The 15236-nt window shown below is 37.0% G+C and overlaps 1 protein-coding gene across 4 annotated transcripts in view; it reads left to right on the top strand.

The window, feature by feature from the left end:
• The window catches only part of BANP (BTG3 associated nuclear protein), a 151763-nt gene that overhangs the window by 32441 nt on the left and 104086 nt on the right, over window positions 1-15236 (top strand). For all 4 annotated transcript variants that reach the window (XM_061477358.1, XM_061477357.1, XM_061477356.1 and 1 more), the window contains exons 5-6: window positions 5782-5904; window positions 6795-6970. In XM_061477358.1, the coding sequence (XP_061333342.1) occupies window positions 5782-5904; window positions 6795-6970 (299 nt within the window). The remainder of the gene's footprint in view (window positions 1-5781; window positions 5905-6794; window positions 6971-15236) is intronic.

The following is a 15236-nucleotide window of genomic DNA, read 5'->3' as shown; positions in this document are numbered from 1 at the left end:
TAGGGATGTTGAAATTTTAACTGTTCAAGTGCCCGTACAGCTCCCTACCCTACAGCAGGTGTTCCACTGGTCTTCATTGTGGTGAATCATCTGATTGTTGGCAAGTTTGCTCTCTCCTGGGTGGTAAGAAGCTGCATTCATTGTTTTTTGACATAAATCCAGTGTAATTTTGTGTATGCTTTGCCAGTTTGTGGTTTTGTTCATGCATACCATAGTGTAAATTCATAAGTCAGTTTTCTCATTCCTCTTTGGATGCAGAATCTTAACTGTATGTGCAGAAGGCAAAGGAAGCAGGTGGTCATCAGGAGGAAGAAGCAATTAGCATTATCTCCCTAAATGGTGATGGAAAGAGGCAGAGTGGCTGGTGTTACAGATGAACACAAGTGTTAGTGAAAGATAAAAAAGAAAAGAAAGTAAGGAAAATGCCACACTTCTAAAATGGTATTTTTCTGTATAATTTGAAAAACTTGTAGATTTCCCTCATGGCAGGGCCAATTGAAATATTCCTCCAGACACCTGCCCCCCCACCCTGCTATGAGCTATATACACTTAAGTCTTCATGTGCCACCCCACAGCAGTAAACTGGAAGATGTGAGAATTCAAGGTCTGTTTCCCAGACTTGCTTTCCTTAAGGCTGTGTTTGGCTGGAGAGCTTCAGAGCAAGCAGTCTGCCAGGGCTAACTCCAACTCCAGCCTTCCTGATCCCCTCTTTTTCTGTATCTCCTTCTGAGATGTACACTAGAGGATGAGACAGTGATATCCTCAGGAGCCCTGCCTCCATATAAGCAGCACCCTCTGTGTGAGCATTGGAGTGACCACAAGGTATTACATGGCCAGGAAACAGCAGTTTGTGAGGCTGTGTCTAGTTCAGAGTCCCAAAGCTGAGCTCTTAATTACCTGCTTGCAAGATCACATGTTCAAAGGCGGCTCAGAAATGGTCTAAATAGAGCACTCGTGTTTGAAAACTTTGGCCTGATTTTCATCACAAGTCATTTTCTTTGGTTTAGAGAAACATTTTTGATCTTGTACCTTGTGGAAGATAGAAATGTCAGTTCCTTATTCCTTATTTTTCTCTTTCTAAATGAAAACCTCATATGGGAAGAAGAGGAGATGATGGTCCTGGTATTGCCAAAAGTTCTTTTATGTCATTGGGTGCATTCTGTGTGATTGACAGGTTGTTGGCCATGAAAAACCAACAGTTAAGACTAATGATCATATCTATGACTCACACATTTCCATACTGAAAACTATCTTTGGCAGCAATTTTCTTATGCAAAATGTAGAATGTCCTTTTATATTAAAAAAAAAAGAGAAAAGGCAGAAGCTAAATGTGTACACTTGAAAATTGTTATCTGGTATGTTTATTTTTTCTAGAAATACTTTCACCTCTAAGTTAACAGAGTATTTGGTAAACTGCATTCAAAAATATTTCCCAGAATATAATATTATCTGTAGGTTGCATGCATTTTAATTTTTCACTGAGTTGTGTCCAAGAATAGGAAAATTGCAGGACGAGTCTCTCCAAGTTCTAATGCTTATGGGGAAAGGAGCACATGAACACAAATGGAAAGTCCTGTGCAGCAACACGGGGTTTTTGAAGCACTCCCACTGACCCTTCTTAATAATGTTTTCTTTCCATCTTCTCCATGAGTATAGTACTGGCAGCACTCATAGGAAGAATTGCTTCATTTGGGATCAGAGTGAATATCAGAAGCTTTCCTTCTTTGTAATTTGTTTTCTGTATTTTAGAATATAAGTAATGATTAAAGTAAATTCATCACCAGTATGAGCTGTACAGACTGAAAAAAAAAAAAAAGAATAGTATGAGGGTAAGCAAGGCTGAAATAATTTTTAATGATTTCCTCTGGATTTTTGTCAGGTTAGCCCAGTATTTTGGCTTTCCATAGAATTCCTTATTTAATTTCATGTATATTAACATGTATGTATAGTAACATGTATATCTACATAAAAAGGACATGGAACTGTTGGAACACATCCAGAGGAGGCCATGAGGATGATCAGGGCCTGGAGCACCTCCTGTATGAAGATAGGCTAAAGAAGTTGGGGCTGTTCAGCCTGGAGAAGAGAAGGCTGCGTGGAGACCTCAGAGCAGCCTTCCAGTATCTGAAGGGGGCCTGTAGGGATGCTGGGGAGGGACTCTTCATTAGGGTCTGTAGTGATAGGACAAGGGGTGATGGGTTCAAACTTAAACAGGGGAAGTTTAGAGTGGATATAAGGAAGAAGTTCTTTACTGTGAGGTTGGTGAGGCACTGGAATGGGTTGCCCAGGGAGGTTGTGAATGCTCCATCTCTGGCAGTGTTCAAGGGCAGGTTGGACAGAGCCTTGGGTGAGATGGTTTAGTGTGAGGTGTCCCTGCCCATGGCAGGGGGGTTGGAACTGGATGATCTTAAGGTCCTTTCCAGCCCTAACTATTCTATAATTCTATGATTCTATATTCATTGGATTTCTTGTTGTCTCTAAAATAATCTAAAAACAGAGAATAAAACAGCTCACAGGAAATTTAACAGCAAGCATATTCCCATATCTGCAGGGAATGTTGTGGGTATCCATTTTTCCTGTGTACAAGTTGGAGCCTAAGACAATCCTGTGAAATTCTCCTTCTTCAAGCATAGTGGAACCTTTTTGTATTAGTCCCAGTTGTTATTTTCTTCCAGATAAGTAACTGCTCAAGTTTCACAGCATCAGCTCTGAAAACTTTCTGCCTTGTGATGCCTCATTGTCAGAATTTGTTAGCAAATTCTGTTGCCGTTCTTGTTCGATGTATATCATGGACAGAACTGTAGTTCCTTGGTTAACATTTATGATTTGAATTGAGAGGTTACCCCATTCACCTCATGCAGATTGGTTTTGAAAGCATCACTCTTCAGGAGTTTAGCATAAAACATGCATAATTTCTTCTTTAAGAGTGAAAAAGTATTGAGTTTTACTGGAGTCTTTGTGTTAGTAGATACAGATACTCTTATCCAACACTAATGATTCCTGATAATAAACAAGAAACTCCAGTTATTTTCAAACTAGAGCTCCTACTCAGGAGAGAGAAGTCACAGAGAAAGGTTAATTGGTGGTTGTAGATTTGTTGTGTGGTGTTGAGCATTTCCAAACAATTATTCTAGCTGTCCTCTGCTACTCGTGTGACTTTGTTTTTCCTCCAAACTGCTTTATGGGTTCTTTGATTCCTTACAACTTGAGAACAGTTCATTTCCACATGTAAAACAATTGGTGGACAATTTGGTGGTAGTTGTGGCTTGTTGCAGAAGTTTTCTTTGTGAATGTGGTGTTTGGTTTTGCGTTTGTGCTGTATAACCAGGAAAATATGTGTCAGTAAAATGAAATGTTTAGTTAGTGGCTCCTACCAAAACAACTGCAGGTGGATTTTTCTTGTCAATAATCCACTCTACTAACTGGGAAAAGTTAATTCTTGGAGAGGAGCCAGTGTTTTTGTTGGTGTTTGTTTAGGGATAAATTGTAAAAAATGTTTATGCATTAAAGTAAGCAAGCTTGAACATACACTGATGCTTTGTGGAGGGGATAAGTCTGTGCTGGTGGGCTATATAAAAGCATTTCCTTATTCTAAATTTGCTTAAATTAGCTATATGCCATCCAGCTCACTCTCTAGATTGGCTTCCTTAAAAATGAATATTCCTAAAGAAAACCCAAAGGGCAACTCCCCCAACTTCTTCCCTATTTTATGCCAATTTTTAGTGCTAAGTCTCTCTTTTTCCAAATATAAACTTAATATGAGTAAAATCCTAAGGACTTTTATAAATGTAATTTTATTGCATTTATCTCTACAGCTGAAATTAATTATTCAGAGTGTTCATTAAAAATAAGCTTTGGTAAGTGACATTTTAAACAGGCATTCAGAAGTGATTTCAGGAAAGATGGTGATAAAGAACAGTGTCTAAAAGGAAGTGTAAAATTCTTGAACATTTTAAACCAGCCTGTGAAAACTTCAAATGTGGCTATGTGGACAATTTGGGATATGTAACAGGAACAGATAGTATTGATGCTAGGCTGGGGTGGCTGCTAGCATAGCCACTGCCAAGTTTTGCATCTATCAAGTGTTTGGTGTGGGGCGTTTTTGTTTTGAAATGTTTGGTGCTGGCATTGAGAAAACAGGCAGAAGTTGTTTTTTATTCAATAAAGAATGTGTAGGGTTTTTTTCCCCTTGATAATGGAGAAACTTCTGAAAAGGTGACTATGAAAGCATCATAAACCCCTAGACTCTAGATAGCAGCTGAGAAAACCTAACAGAACCTCCCCATTTATTGCTTAGTATAAACTGAAATTCATATACAGGTGAAAAGCTATAGCACAGTCAGCACTCACCTATGATGAGACAAACATCTTCTAGAGCTTCTCAAGGTTTGCAGTCCACCTGATCCTTGGCAGCCCATGAGGAATTCCATTTGTTGCTACTACCAGACACAGTTACTGTTAAAGGAAGGTAGTCCTGCGTCTTTCTGTATCCAGAAAACCTGTTGTCAACCACTTCATCTGTGCCAAAGTTGATTCATTTATCCTTAGCTCTTAGGGCAGTTTCCTATCTTTTATTTAGGTCTTACCAATGGCTACTGTAGCACCTAAAGTCTTAAGTAGACTCATGAATATTTAAGCAGTGAATCAGCCTATTACAGCTGAAATAGACAGTTGCTGTCATCAGATTTGTGTGTTTCAACAATTAGTTAAGAGGTACAGTTAGGAAAAATAAATGTCCATCAGTCATATTTGAGATGTTGGATGGTAAAAACAAGAGTGGGCTATTTATTGTGGGAAGCAGAGAGAAAGAAGAAAATGTGTGATTTAGAGACAGAGAAGGCTTTCTTCTAACCTCTCTCCTTAAGTTTACCATGAGTACAGCAGAAACAGTCTTAAGTATCAAAACCATGCCTTAGAATGTTGAGTAATGGTGTGGGAATAATGTTTATAATCTGTGAAAACAAATCAAATGATAAACTGCATGCCAGGGCCAGTTAACTCTCATATTTACTTCTGTATGATAATGTAGATCTAATATGTTTTTTTCTATACAACATTTGTCTAGTAATTTTCTTCTACATTGTAAGTGCTAGTGAAGGCTTTCTGGTTTCTCACAAGCTAAATGCTTTCCTGTTTTAAATATTTGTTTTTTGTATGTTAAATGCACACAAGAATTAGTTCAGTCTTGTCATTATTTGAAGCTGCAGTCTCTCCCTGTTCTGCTTTGATGCCCTAGTACCCCTCTTGTCTTCCTGCCCTCCACAAGCCCCCCAGCCCTGCAAGACAATGCATGCTTTTTAACTAAGCTCATCATCCCGTTTTGGAATAAACACTTTTACATTATTTTTCCTGAGAATTATCCTACTCAAATGGTGCATTACCATGTAAGTCGGCCATAGATCTCTGAAAATGCCCATGCTCAGACTTTTCAAAGCAAAAATCTGTTGGCTCTTTGGAGCAGTGATTTACAGACTTCTTTCCTGTGTATCTTGAGTTGATGAATTCCTTATTGCTTTGCCAGGAGTGGTAGACTTCTATATAATTCTGTTGAAGCTGTGTGTCCCCTGAAAAAGTTGAGTACTTGAAATGGTACAGATGTCAAATGCGATGGATTACCAGTGTTAGCATTTGATACAGAACTGCGATGCTGGGAGAAAGAGGAAGGCATACAGGCAGTTTCTGCTTCCAAGTAGACTGTTTAAACCGTAAGACTGTTAATGTATTATTTATAAGATCTGCTCCTTTACATTCCATTTTCCTCTCTGATTTTTTGTCTTGTAGTGTTGTCCCTCAGACAACAGTAATACTGAACAATGACCGGCAGAATTCAATTGTAGCCAAGATGGTTGGGCAGGAAGAGCCCCTGAGCAGAGCAGCGGATTCCCTGGAAAATATCCTTAGCAAGTTAGTAGCGGTTACGGGAATCCTCCCCCTTCATTCCCTCCTTTGACAGGTCCAGTCTCTGCAGCATTTTGAAGACAAAAAATGAGGAATGTTCTAGGTGATAGTGTAGAGGGTGACATGGAATTGGTACCTGAATATTTAACCAGGCGGACAGTTCTGCCTGTAGAGGCCTTGCATCAACAGGCAAGGTATAAAGCAATGCTTAACTCATGGTGGGGTGAGAGTATTCTTGGAGGATGTAGGATTAGTTCAATGTTAGTTGAAAGAAAGTGTCCACAGCTCCATGTGTTTTACATGGTTGCATAATCACATAGGGATGTGCCAAGATCCTGTATTTAACCGGCTGAAGAAGGAATGTGCAGCCACCCAAGGAAGGTTTATTAGAATTTATACTGTCTAAAGCAAATTTTAAATAAAGTGGAACTGGAGATTTTGGGTAGAAAATGTTCTTAAATAATATTTGTATAATTTTTTGTTGTTTGTTTGCACATTGGGCCTAGACTTTTCCATTGATGCAAATTTAAAAGGTGTATCTAAAAGTTTTTTTTTTTTTTCTTCTGCAGTTTTCTTTACATTTTATTTTGCTGGATAGCAAAAAAAGAAAAAAGTGATTAGTCTGTGTTTTGAATGCATATGTTAGTGTGTGCCTTTGCTGCTTATTTGCATCCCAAGTGGATCTTACAGAGAAATTAGAGACAAGCATTTGGCATGGATGTCTAAACAATAGAGTAAGATTATAACTTGAGTTATGAACAGGAGTAGGATTCTTTAAAGTGGTGTACTTTTATAATATATGTAATTTTGTCAGTGTTTTCAATTCCTTCACAGTGATGCTGTTCCTAAAGAAGGATTGTGTTTTTCCCAAAGTTATCTACTTTTCTTTTCCATAGTGCTGTTCCTGGACGTAGGCAGAACACCATAGTGGTGAAAGTTCCTGGGCATGACGACAGTCACAATGAAGATGGAGAGAGTGGCTCTGAGGCCAGTGACTCAGTTTCCAACAGCGGACAAATAGGAAGCCAAAGTATTGGAAACAACGTCACCCTTATTACACTGAACTCTGAAGGTATGCTCATCTAACTATAGGGCTACTTGAGCAGAGTAAATGTGGTGGTGGAATGAACTGGAAGCTTCAGAGGTCATAATCACAGGTCCAACTTGGAATTGTTAGGCAGCACAGCAAGCATCGGATAGGAGTGAACCAATCTGAATGAGTCATTTGTTTGTTTCATTTTTGCAGGCAGAACAGCTAATTTAAATAACTTAACAAAAGGTAGTCCCCACTGTGGCAGTGTAGCTTTATACTTTAAACCCTCTAAATTAACAGATGCAACCTGCAGGGTTTCCTATCACCAAGCTGAAATATTGTGTCAGGAAAAAAAATGCCTTCTCTGGGAAATGGAAACTACTGGTACCATTTCTTCCTGTTATTTACTATGGTAGTCCACTTATGTAATTTTTATGAATGTAAAATAGTTGTTTTAGCAATAGTAAACAATTTTTATGAGGAAATCCATCTTAAAAACAGTGTTAGTAGGATAGTGTGTAGTGTCAGCTTTCTGCAAATTCTTTAGGTCTCAGAGACTAAAATCAAATATAACAATATCTAAATTTTAGATTAGCCTTACATGGTTTGGAGATTTTGAAATGAATGTTAGTTTGCTAAATTTTAAACATGAACATGATGCAAAGGACACTGGCTTTCAGGTGAAAACAAGATGTGGTAAATTGTTTTATGATTAATTTGAAAGTATTGATTATTTTTTTTTCTCATACAGATGTAAATTTGAACCCTAGACCTTAAAAGTAATTAGGAGAATTACTAAATTGAAAACATATTTATTTACTATTTACTTATGTGTTACTCTGGATGCGGTAGCTCATATTTACATTCATGTACCAGAGAAGAGTAAGTTACTTCAGGAAGTTATTGCAGGGAAATGTACTTAAGAGGTTACCTTTCTACTTCAGAGGTAAATACAGTGTCTCTTTTTGATCTCTAACACTGAAATGGAAGGACTCTAATTTAGGAGTGATTAGGTTTCTTTTTCTTCTGTATGATCTCTAGCCACTGGAAAAAAGCATGTTTGGTGTGAGCAGTTTAGGATAAAATTAGTGACAGGGATTAATTCAAGATAACCTGCAACTGAGCACTTAAAAGTGCATGTAAAGATTTCAGAACTGACTAAAAAAATCAATGGGATACTTTAAAACTTCAATGCTTAAAAAAACTGTGGAAGTCAGTCGACTGAAAGTCTCATGCACCAAAGGTTGTTTCTGAAAATGTTGCTCTAGGGCATCCGAACCTAGGATTCTTCGACTTTTATGGATGCACATACATCACACACATAAAGTAAAGAGCTTTTAGGTTCTGTCCTGTTTGTATGTGGTGAGATAGAGTTGTTTCTGAAGGGCATTTGATTATGGGTCAATGAGGAATTAAAGGAGACAGAGGCTGAGGAGCTCCTCTCAAAAAAATAAAGATTGGATTGCAGATAGTGCTGATATTTTCATGTGAAAATACATATAAAACATGCTGTTTGTGAAATCTGCTGATATTTCATGCAGCTTTGTCAGCTCTGCCAGAACAAAGTTTCTAGCATTAGGAGGGTATTTGTTGTATAATGCCCTTTTTGACTTGGTTATTTTGCACAGACAAATGCGCTGTTGGCCTTCTGTGCTATTGTTGTATATGTAAATTTTGAAGAAACGGGTGATCCATTATTGTCTTCAGATCTGATTTCCTTCAGACCTTTAGAACACTCATCCATTAAAAATCTCTGAGATTGATGAATGCTTTGAGAATCAGATTAGTAATCCCCCACACCTACCTCTTCTTGCCCTCATGAAGATGACTGCTTGCACAGAAGGAATGCTAAGCAAACTAGCCTGCAGTATGTTGCAGAAATTAAACTATTAATAAAGGAAGTGATGAAGAATAATAGGTCTGTTGTGCAGACTTGTTTTCTTCAGCATTAAAAGGCAAAAGTTACAGCACCCATCAGCTTGCTTTCATAGTCTGTGAAAGAATTCTGAGTGACTGAGTTTCTCAAAGGAATCTTGATTGATTGTAAAATATGAGGGCCTGATAATGGCAGACTTCAGCTCTTACTCTCTGAAATTAAATAAGGGGTTTCCAGCATGACTCCTATCAGTCATCTTGTGTCTAGAAAGCAGAATTGGACTGTGTTTACAGTTGGGTGTCAGCTGACTTTGGAAATGGTATTGACGGGGGGGTATATTCAGAATTTAGTTAATTTATATAAAGGCATTGCTTGCTCTCTGCTGGCTGATTTCAAAGAGTATTTAACCACATATGGTTGTTGGTTTTTTTTTTAAACACCAGTGTTACTGCCTTTCTATTGATTAAAAATAATTATACAGAAGCATGGAGCCCAGTTCCCACTTCCAGTAATAATCTAGAATTATTTTGGGGTCTTGTGCTGACTGGCCACTGTCAGCATTTTGTTCAGTCTTCAGTTTATATTAACCTTTTTTTTCATGTGCAGTAAGTGCATGTCCTCTTTTCTTTGAGGAACAGTTACTTGATTCTTTCTTTTGCTTTTCAGAAAACTGAAAATGCCCATCCATTTCACAAATGCAGTTAATGGTCTGCAAAGTGTTCATTTTAAGACATAGTGTTTATGAATTGAAAGCACATAGAGGTACTTAATCTCTAATTTCTGTGAAGTTTTTTGCCTCCCCCTCCCTCATTTCACTTTGGAATAATAAGTCTCCTTTCACAAGGGGATGATAGCAGAAATATCAACACCTGGTGTATTCATTGGACTACAGTTCTAAAAGTGTGTTCATGAACTAATTGCACAATTAAAGATAGAACCCAGCAAGAACAGAATTAATCAGTATTGAATTACCAGTGTGAAATCAAATTAGGCTAGAAGGCTGGCTAGTTAAGTGACTTACCATTTTTATTAATGTCAAATTTTTGGCATAGAAAATACCAAGTGTATCCTTATTTGGCCAACTAAGAAATATTGGGTTTTTTTCATTTAATTTGTAATTTTGCCCTTCAGATACTAATAGCTGTTAAAAGTGATTAGTCTGCTGTTGTTTTGAAAGCATATATTAGTGTATGCCTGTTCTGCTCTAGCCTTTTTTGCATCCCAAGTGGATCTTACGGAGAAATGAAAGACAAGCAGTTGGCATGGATGTATAAATAGTAGTGTAAGATAGTAACAGTGTGTTTTATAGGTAAAATTACTTTTCTGTGTATGGGAGGATGATTTAATACTAAGCTCAAAGCTCAAACCTCTGTTTTACCAGACTCCTCTTTTTAAGAAGAAAAGTTTTTTCATCCAGAAACACTGAAAGAATTGAATGCCACTGATCCTCTCAGGATTTAAATGGGGAAGGGCCATCAAGTTGAAACTGATTCACTTTGAATCTTTGGTTTCTGGAGTTCTGGATTGGAGCCTTAATTTAAATCCTAAGCAAAAAATACAAACTTCTCTTATTGCACTGAAACAAGGTACTGAATGAAGAAGCCCAAGTGTGGCCCACTACTGAATTCATGTTTGCATGAAGTGAAAAAGCAGAAAGGTCTTACACCAGCAAACACAGAATCTACCAAACAAATCTATGTCCAGGCTGCTCTAGTCTGGTAATTTAAACTGTTCAAGCAGTGCTTAAATGTTAATTGTAAGCCTGTAACACAGAAACTGAAGGTCTAATTGACTTGATCATCTCCCATCTCTTTTCCTTTTTTCTTTTCTGATTTAGGAAAAAAATCCCCTCCTAGTATTTTTAATACAGTATATTAATGATGTTAAAAATGGTCCTCACTTTAACCAAGAGTCATAGTTTCAAACCAGAGATCTTTTTGTTGTATAATCATCTTTGTTAAATCTTAGCTAAGAAGTTCTGATTTGAAAGAGCTTTTGAAGAGCTCCTATGACAGTTGTGAAACTCCTCACCCACAGTGCACAGAACTAAATAAACCTGTTTAAACTTTCTATTTTCTCTTTCTCTCTGTCTTTTGAAACATCAGAGCTTAGGTGCCTCCTGTGTTGTAGCAGGAATGCAGTGAAGCAGGTTACATCCGGAAGCTTGCTTTTGTCTTCAAATGAACTTCTTTCTGAAGTGTGGCTTTTAGGAATTGGAAGTACCCAGCTGTACCCATATTTCTAGCAGTCTTTTGTGTATTTGTTTCACCCTGAATGTCTGTGTTAGCAGAAATGTTTTCTGGAGGAAGGAAACCACCAAACATGAGTTACAGCATGACCTGTCAAACTTTCAAACAAAACATTTTACTGAGCAAGTATCTAAGAATTTGGATAGAGTCTGGTTTTTTTTTTGAAAGGTTTTAGTAGATGAGAACAACGTAAATATAATGAAAAGTAATGGTTTTTCTTGTGTTCTCCTGAGGCACTCTATGCTTTTTCTGTAGATGAAATGTATGCTATTTCTGTATAATGAAACCCATGTTTAAAAAGACAGGCAACTTGTTTGTTGTTCACCCTGTCCTCCCCAGAGGGGATTACACATCTTTCTCATTTAATGGAATAAGAAACAAACATTTATCACTGAGAGGTGCTTATAGTAAATGTCAACATTTGGTAGATGTTGTTTTTTTTTAGTTTCAGAAGTCCAGTTGATTTTGACATGAATGTGTTCTTATCATAAGTTTTGGAGTATAGCATATTCTCAGTTTAAACCAAGTTGTGCTTTTTCCACATCTTGAACTTTCTAAGTAGGCTTAAAATTGATAAGCAGTTGATTTAATGAAGAACACTTTAAAACCATCATTATTTAGGCCTGGTGTCTATGTACACATTATTTTTTGTAATGAACTGTTGTAGATCTTCAGGAACTGTTACAAAACCTGTGTTTGTCCATTTATTTTGTCCATTTGGAGGATTTAATTGCTTGGTGTGTTAAATGGTCTATAATGCAACGACTTTTATTCCTCTGTTCAGCTGTGACTGGGACAGGGTTGATATTTGTCTTAGGTGTATTGAAGCTGTGCAGAATTGTGACTTAAATGTCATGAGCACCCTCCAGCTTTGTACAGTTCACTGTTCTGTGCAAGCAGATGGCACAGGAAGAGATGTAATTAATTTCACTCATATGGTTTTGGATTGTGATAGCCGTAAAACTTTATATACTAAACACTTTGAAATGTAATTTAGTTTTTTAATAGTTGCATGGGGGTTTGTGCTAAGTGGCATAGTGGCGCACTTCTGTTTCCCTCTTCAGTTGTCAGATATTGAGCTTCTTACACTTTCGGGGTGGTAATAGAAGGAAAAGCTTAGACTGTTAATTTATTTTGAGGAAACCATTTTCCTGTGCTTTCCAGAACTTTTGTACATTTGTAAAGGTCTGTAGCTTCTGAACTGGGTTTCACCAATCTAAAAAGTTACAGCTGGTATTTAGTGACTTTATCGCATGGAAGTTAGTTTGTAAATCCATTCTTTAAGCCTTCATATCTCTGAACGTATTGGTACTCGTTAGTTATGTGGCATATTAGCTATGTTCAGGACAACTTTCATCCAAACATTGTTGAGTTCTTTTGGGTTTTGCCTTCCACTGCAAAAAGTAATACTGTGAAGAACATTAGATCCACACTAGTTTTAAATGACAGAAGTTTTAAAGCTATGATATTAAGTACCTATATTGTTTTCTGACTTTAATGAATTCTCCCGTAGTGGTATGTGGCTGTAATCCTGTCAAGGGTTGGTTTTCAATTGACTAAGCTATATCTTGGCAGCTGTATGCACTTCATGCTGACCACAAATCTGTTAGAAAATATTCTGACATTCTCAAATGTATTTGTCTAAACTTTTTAACTGAAGAGTTTTAGCATTAGATGAAGGAAAGCAAGTTGCAGTAACTATGAAGAAGTAAGTTTCAGTAAGAAGGGTGTGCATATTTTCAAATGATGGATGCTTAAAAGGAACCTTTTACGTTAACAGATAACATCTGAGATGAAAATAACACTCTTCTGTCCAAGCTCCAGTTACCTCCCCTCTTATTTACTGTTATTTGGCCTTATATTTAGAAAGCTGTTAGAAGTATGATTTTCCAAACTCATCATTTTAACCCAATCATCTCCCCCTTGCATTACTATCTCTACTCTGGCACCCTCATTATGAAGGAATACCTGTCCTATGCCATCTGGGGTTGCTCTTGACTTATGGATTGCCTTGCTTGTAATGTTTTCCCCAGCATCTTTATGCATTTTTCTGCTTACTTGGGAGGATAACTGTCTGTAATACTTGCTGCTAAAATTGTATTTTCTCATGGTGTTTATATAAAACTTAAGACATAGTTAGGGTATCTTTCTTCTAAGACACTTTCTTTAAGATACTCTTCTTAGTGACGCCTTCCATCTCAATGTGTGTTGACACTGCCTCTAATCTACCTATTGTCTCTTGCCTTGTCCTTGGGTTGTAAAATTGCTGGGTAAGGATCTTTTTCTGTACTTAGTATTTTCTGCAGCCCTTGGTTCTGATGTGTGTTACACTCCTGGATTTATAGGAAGTGATCAAAAAGTGTGGCTGTTGCTTACTTGTGTTTTCTCATTTGTTGGGTAAACTGCTTGGAATTCATGGAGAAAAGATCGTGCTTCATTCATAAAGAGCTCTTTCTTGGCAAGTCTGGAGCTTGCAGTAAATAATAGTTTCAGTATTTTGCATTGTTAAGTACTGTTTTACTAAGAAATGTGTGCAAACAGCAGAAAGTAAAGAACAGATAATATCCAAATATACTTAATAATCTTTTTTGATTAATTAGTTTTGCTGTGATCAGGCAGTTTGTGCATCCTCTGAGGTGTTGAATTTCATTTTGAAAAACTTTGCAAGAACTTGCTCTTCAAACTTTTACATTAGAGTATGGGTAAAACCAGAATTTGCTTTTTGGAAATTTTGCAGCTTATATACAGGAAAAAATACTAACTTAAGCAGCTGCTTCAGTTTAGTTCCACAAAGCTCAAATGTTGAATACTTTGAATACAGTTCAACTAATGAATAGGCCATCAAAGATCATTCTGTTCTTGCACACTTCTGTAAGAGATCTGATGAGAGCATTATTGTGCTTAATATTAGATATTGCTTTCAAGAGACAAGGAGCTTCAAGATGTAAGGTATATTATAAAAATACTGTTCTCACACATATTCAGTATATGGTAGCATTTAAAGTGTTTAATCTGTGACTTATTGTACAAACAAGAGGAGCATCTGTTCCTAAAACATTAATGCACATTGTGTTATCCTTTTAAAGTTTCACAATAGAGTTACTGTCCTATTTTCAATATGGAAGAGAAAAAAAAGCCAGACCTCTCATCTTTGTGGTCTAAGAACGTCCCATTCAGCATTACTGTGTTGCTTTAAAAGCAGATATTTTTGACAGCGTCTATGCCAAAGCCAAGACTTTGAAATTATGAAGAAAGAAACACACTGTCCTTAGTACAAGTACATCCCAAGCTCCATGAAAGCTGTTTTTAAGCGATACAAATAAAATGGCAAGATCCCCTGACTTGGAATTGATTCAGTGAACTTTGCACTTGATACACGGTGTTGGAACCAATTAGGATAGTTTTGTATCGTATCTGCTTTCTCTGCATTCCTTTTGCTTCATTTTAAGACTAAAAATACAGAACTGGAAATGTAAATATGTATTTTTTGAGAAGATAAGGGAAAAATGATCTACATAGCGTGTTAATTAAAGGGTGAATAGTATTTTTGCTAAGAAGATTGTTTAGTCACATATTGTCTCTTCAACTTTGCATCTGAAACAGTCATTTTACAATAGTAGTATTAAATTGTGCTCAGGATTTGCTTTCCAAATGTCGAATCCAAGCACCTACTTGTACGTGGCCCAGACTTATCCATCCACAAGATTTTCCAGTTCACTGTAAGATCAAATCTCACATGCTATGTGATGATTTGCAGCACTTTGCTTTTCCTGCCAAGCTCCTTATGACCAGATAGAGACAGCAAGAAATGAACTTTTAAATAGAACCTTTTTGTACCTGAAAAAAATTCTTATGTATCTGATGTGAAGACAATGATGAGACTTCAAGAGCTTCAGTGACTTGTTAAAGACAGAGGGAACTACGGAAATTGATGTATTTTATGTTTTTAAGTGCTGAGAGTAAACAAATGAAGGACGGTTTCTTCCAGGTATCTGTCAGAGTGATCTTTGGAATTGACAGTCTGGTCCACTGTGTAAAGATAACTATAGCAAAGAGGCAATAAACAAGAAAGTGGGCAAAACCCAAATTAGAAATCTGGTGTTTTCTGACATGAAACACCTTTCCTAAGGGTTTTAAAACTCCACATACTCTAATTTTCTCAACTTTATCTGATTTTTTT

The sequence above is a fragment of the Pezoporus flaviventris genome, unplaced genomic scaffold (genome assembly GCF_033815535.1).
Source record: "Pezoporus flaviventris isolate CSIRO_AGI_PZ_B2104156 unplaced genomic scaffold, CSIRO_AGI_Pfla_v1 ptg000105l, whole genome shotgun sequence".
NCBI lineage: Eukaryota > Metazoa > Chordata > Aves > Psittaciformes > Psittacidae > Pezoporus > Pezoporus flaviventris.
Note: the sequence above shows the minus strand (reverse complement) of the source record. Positions and strands in the feature narration are given on the sequence as shown.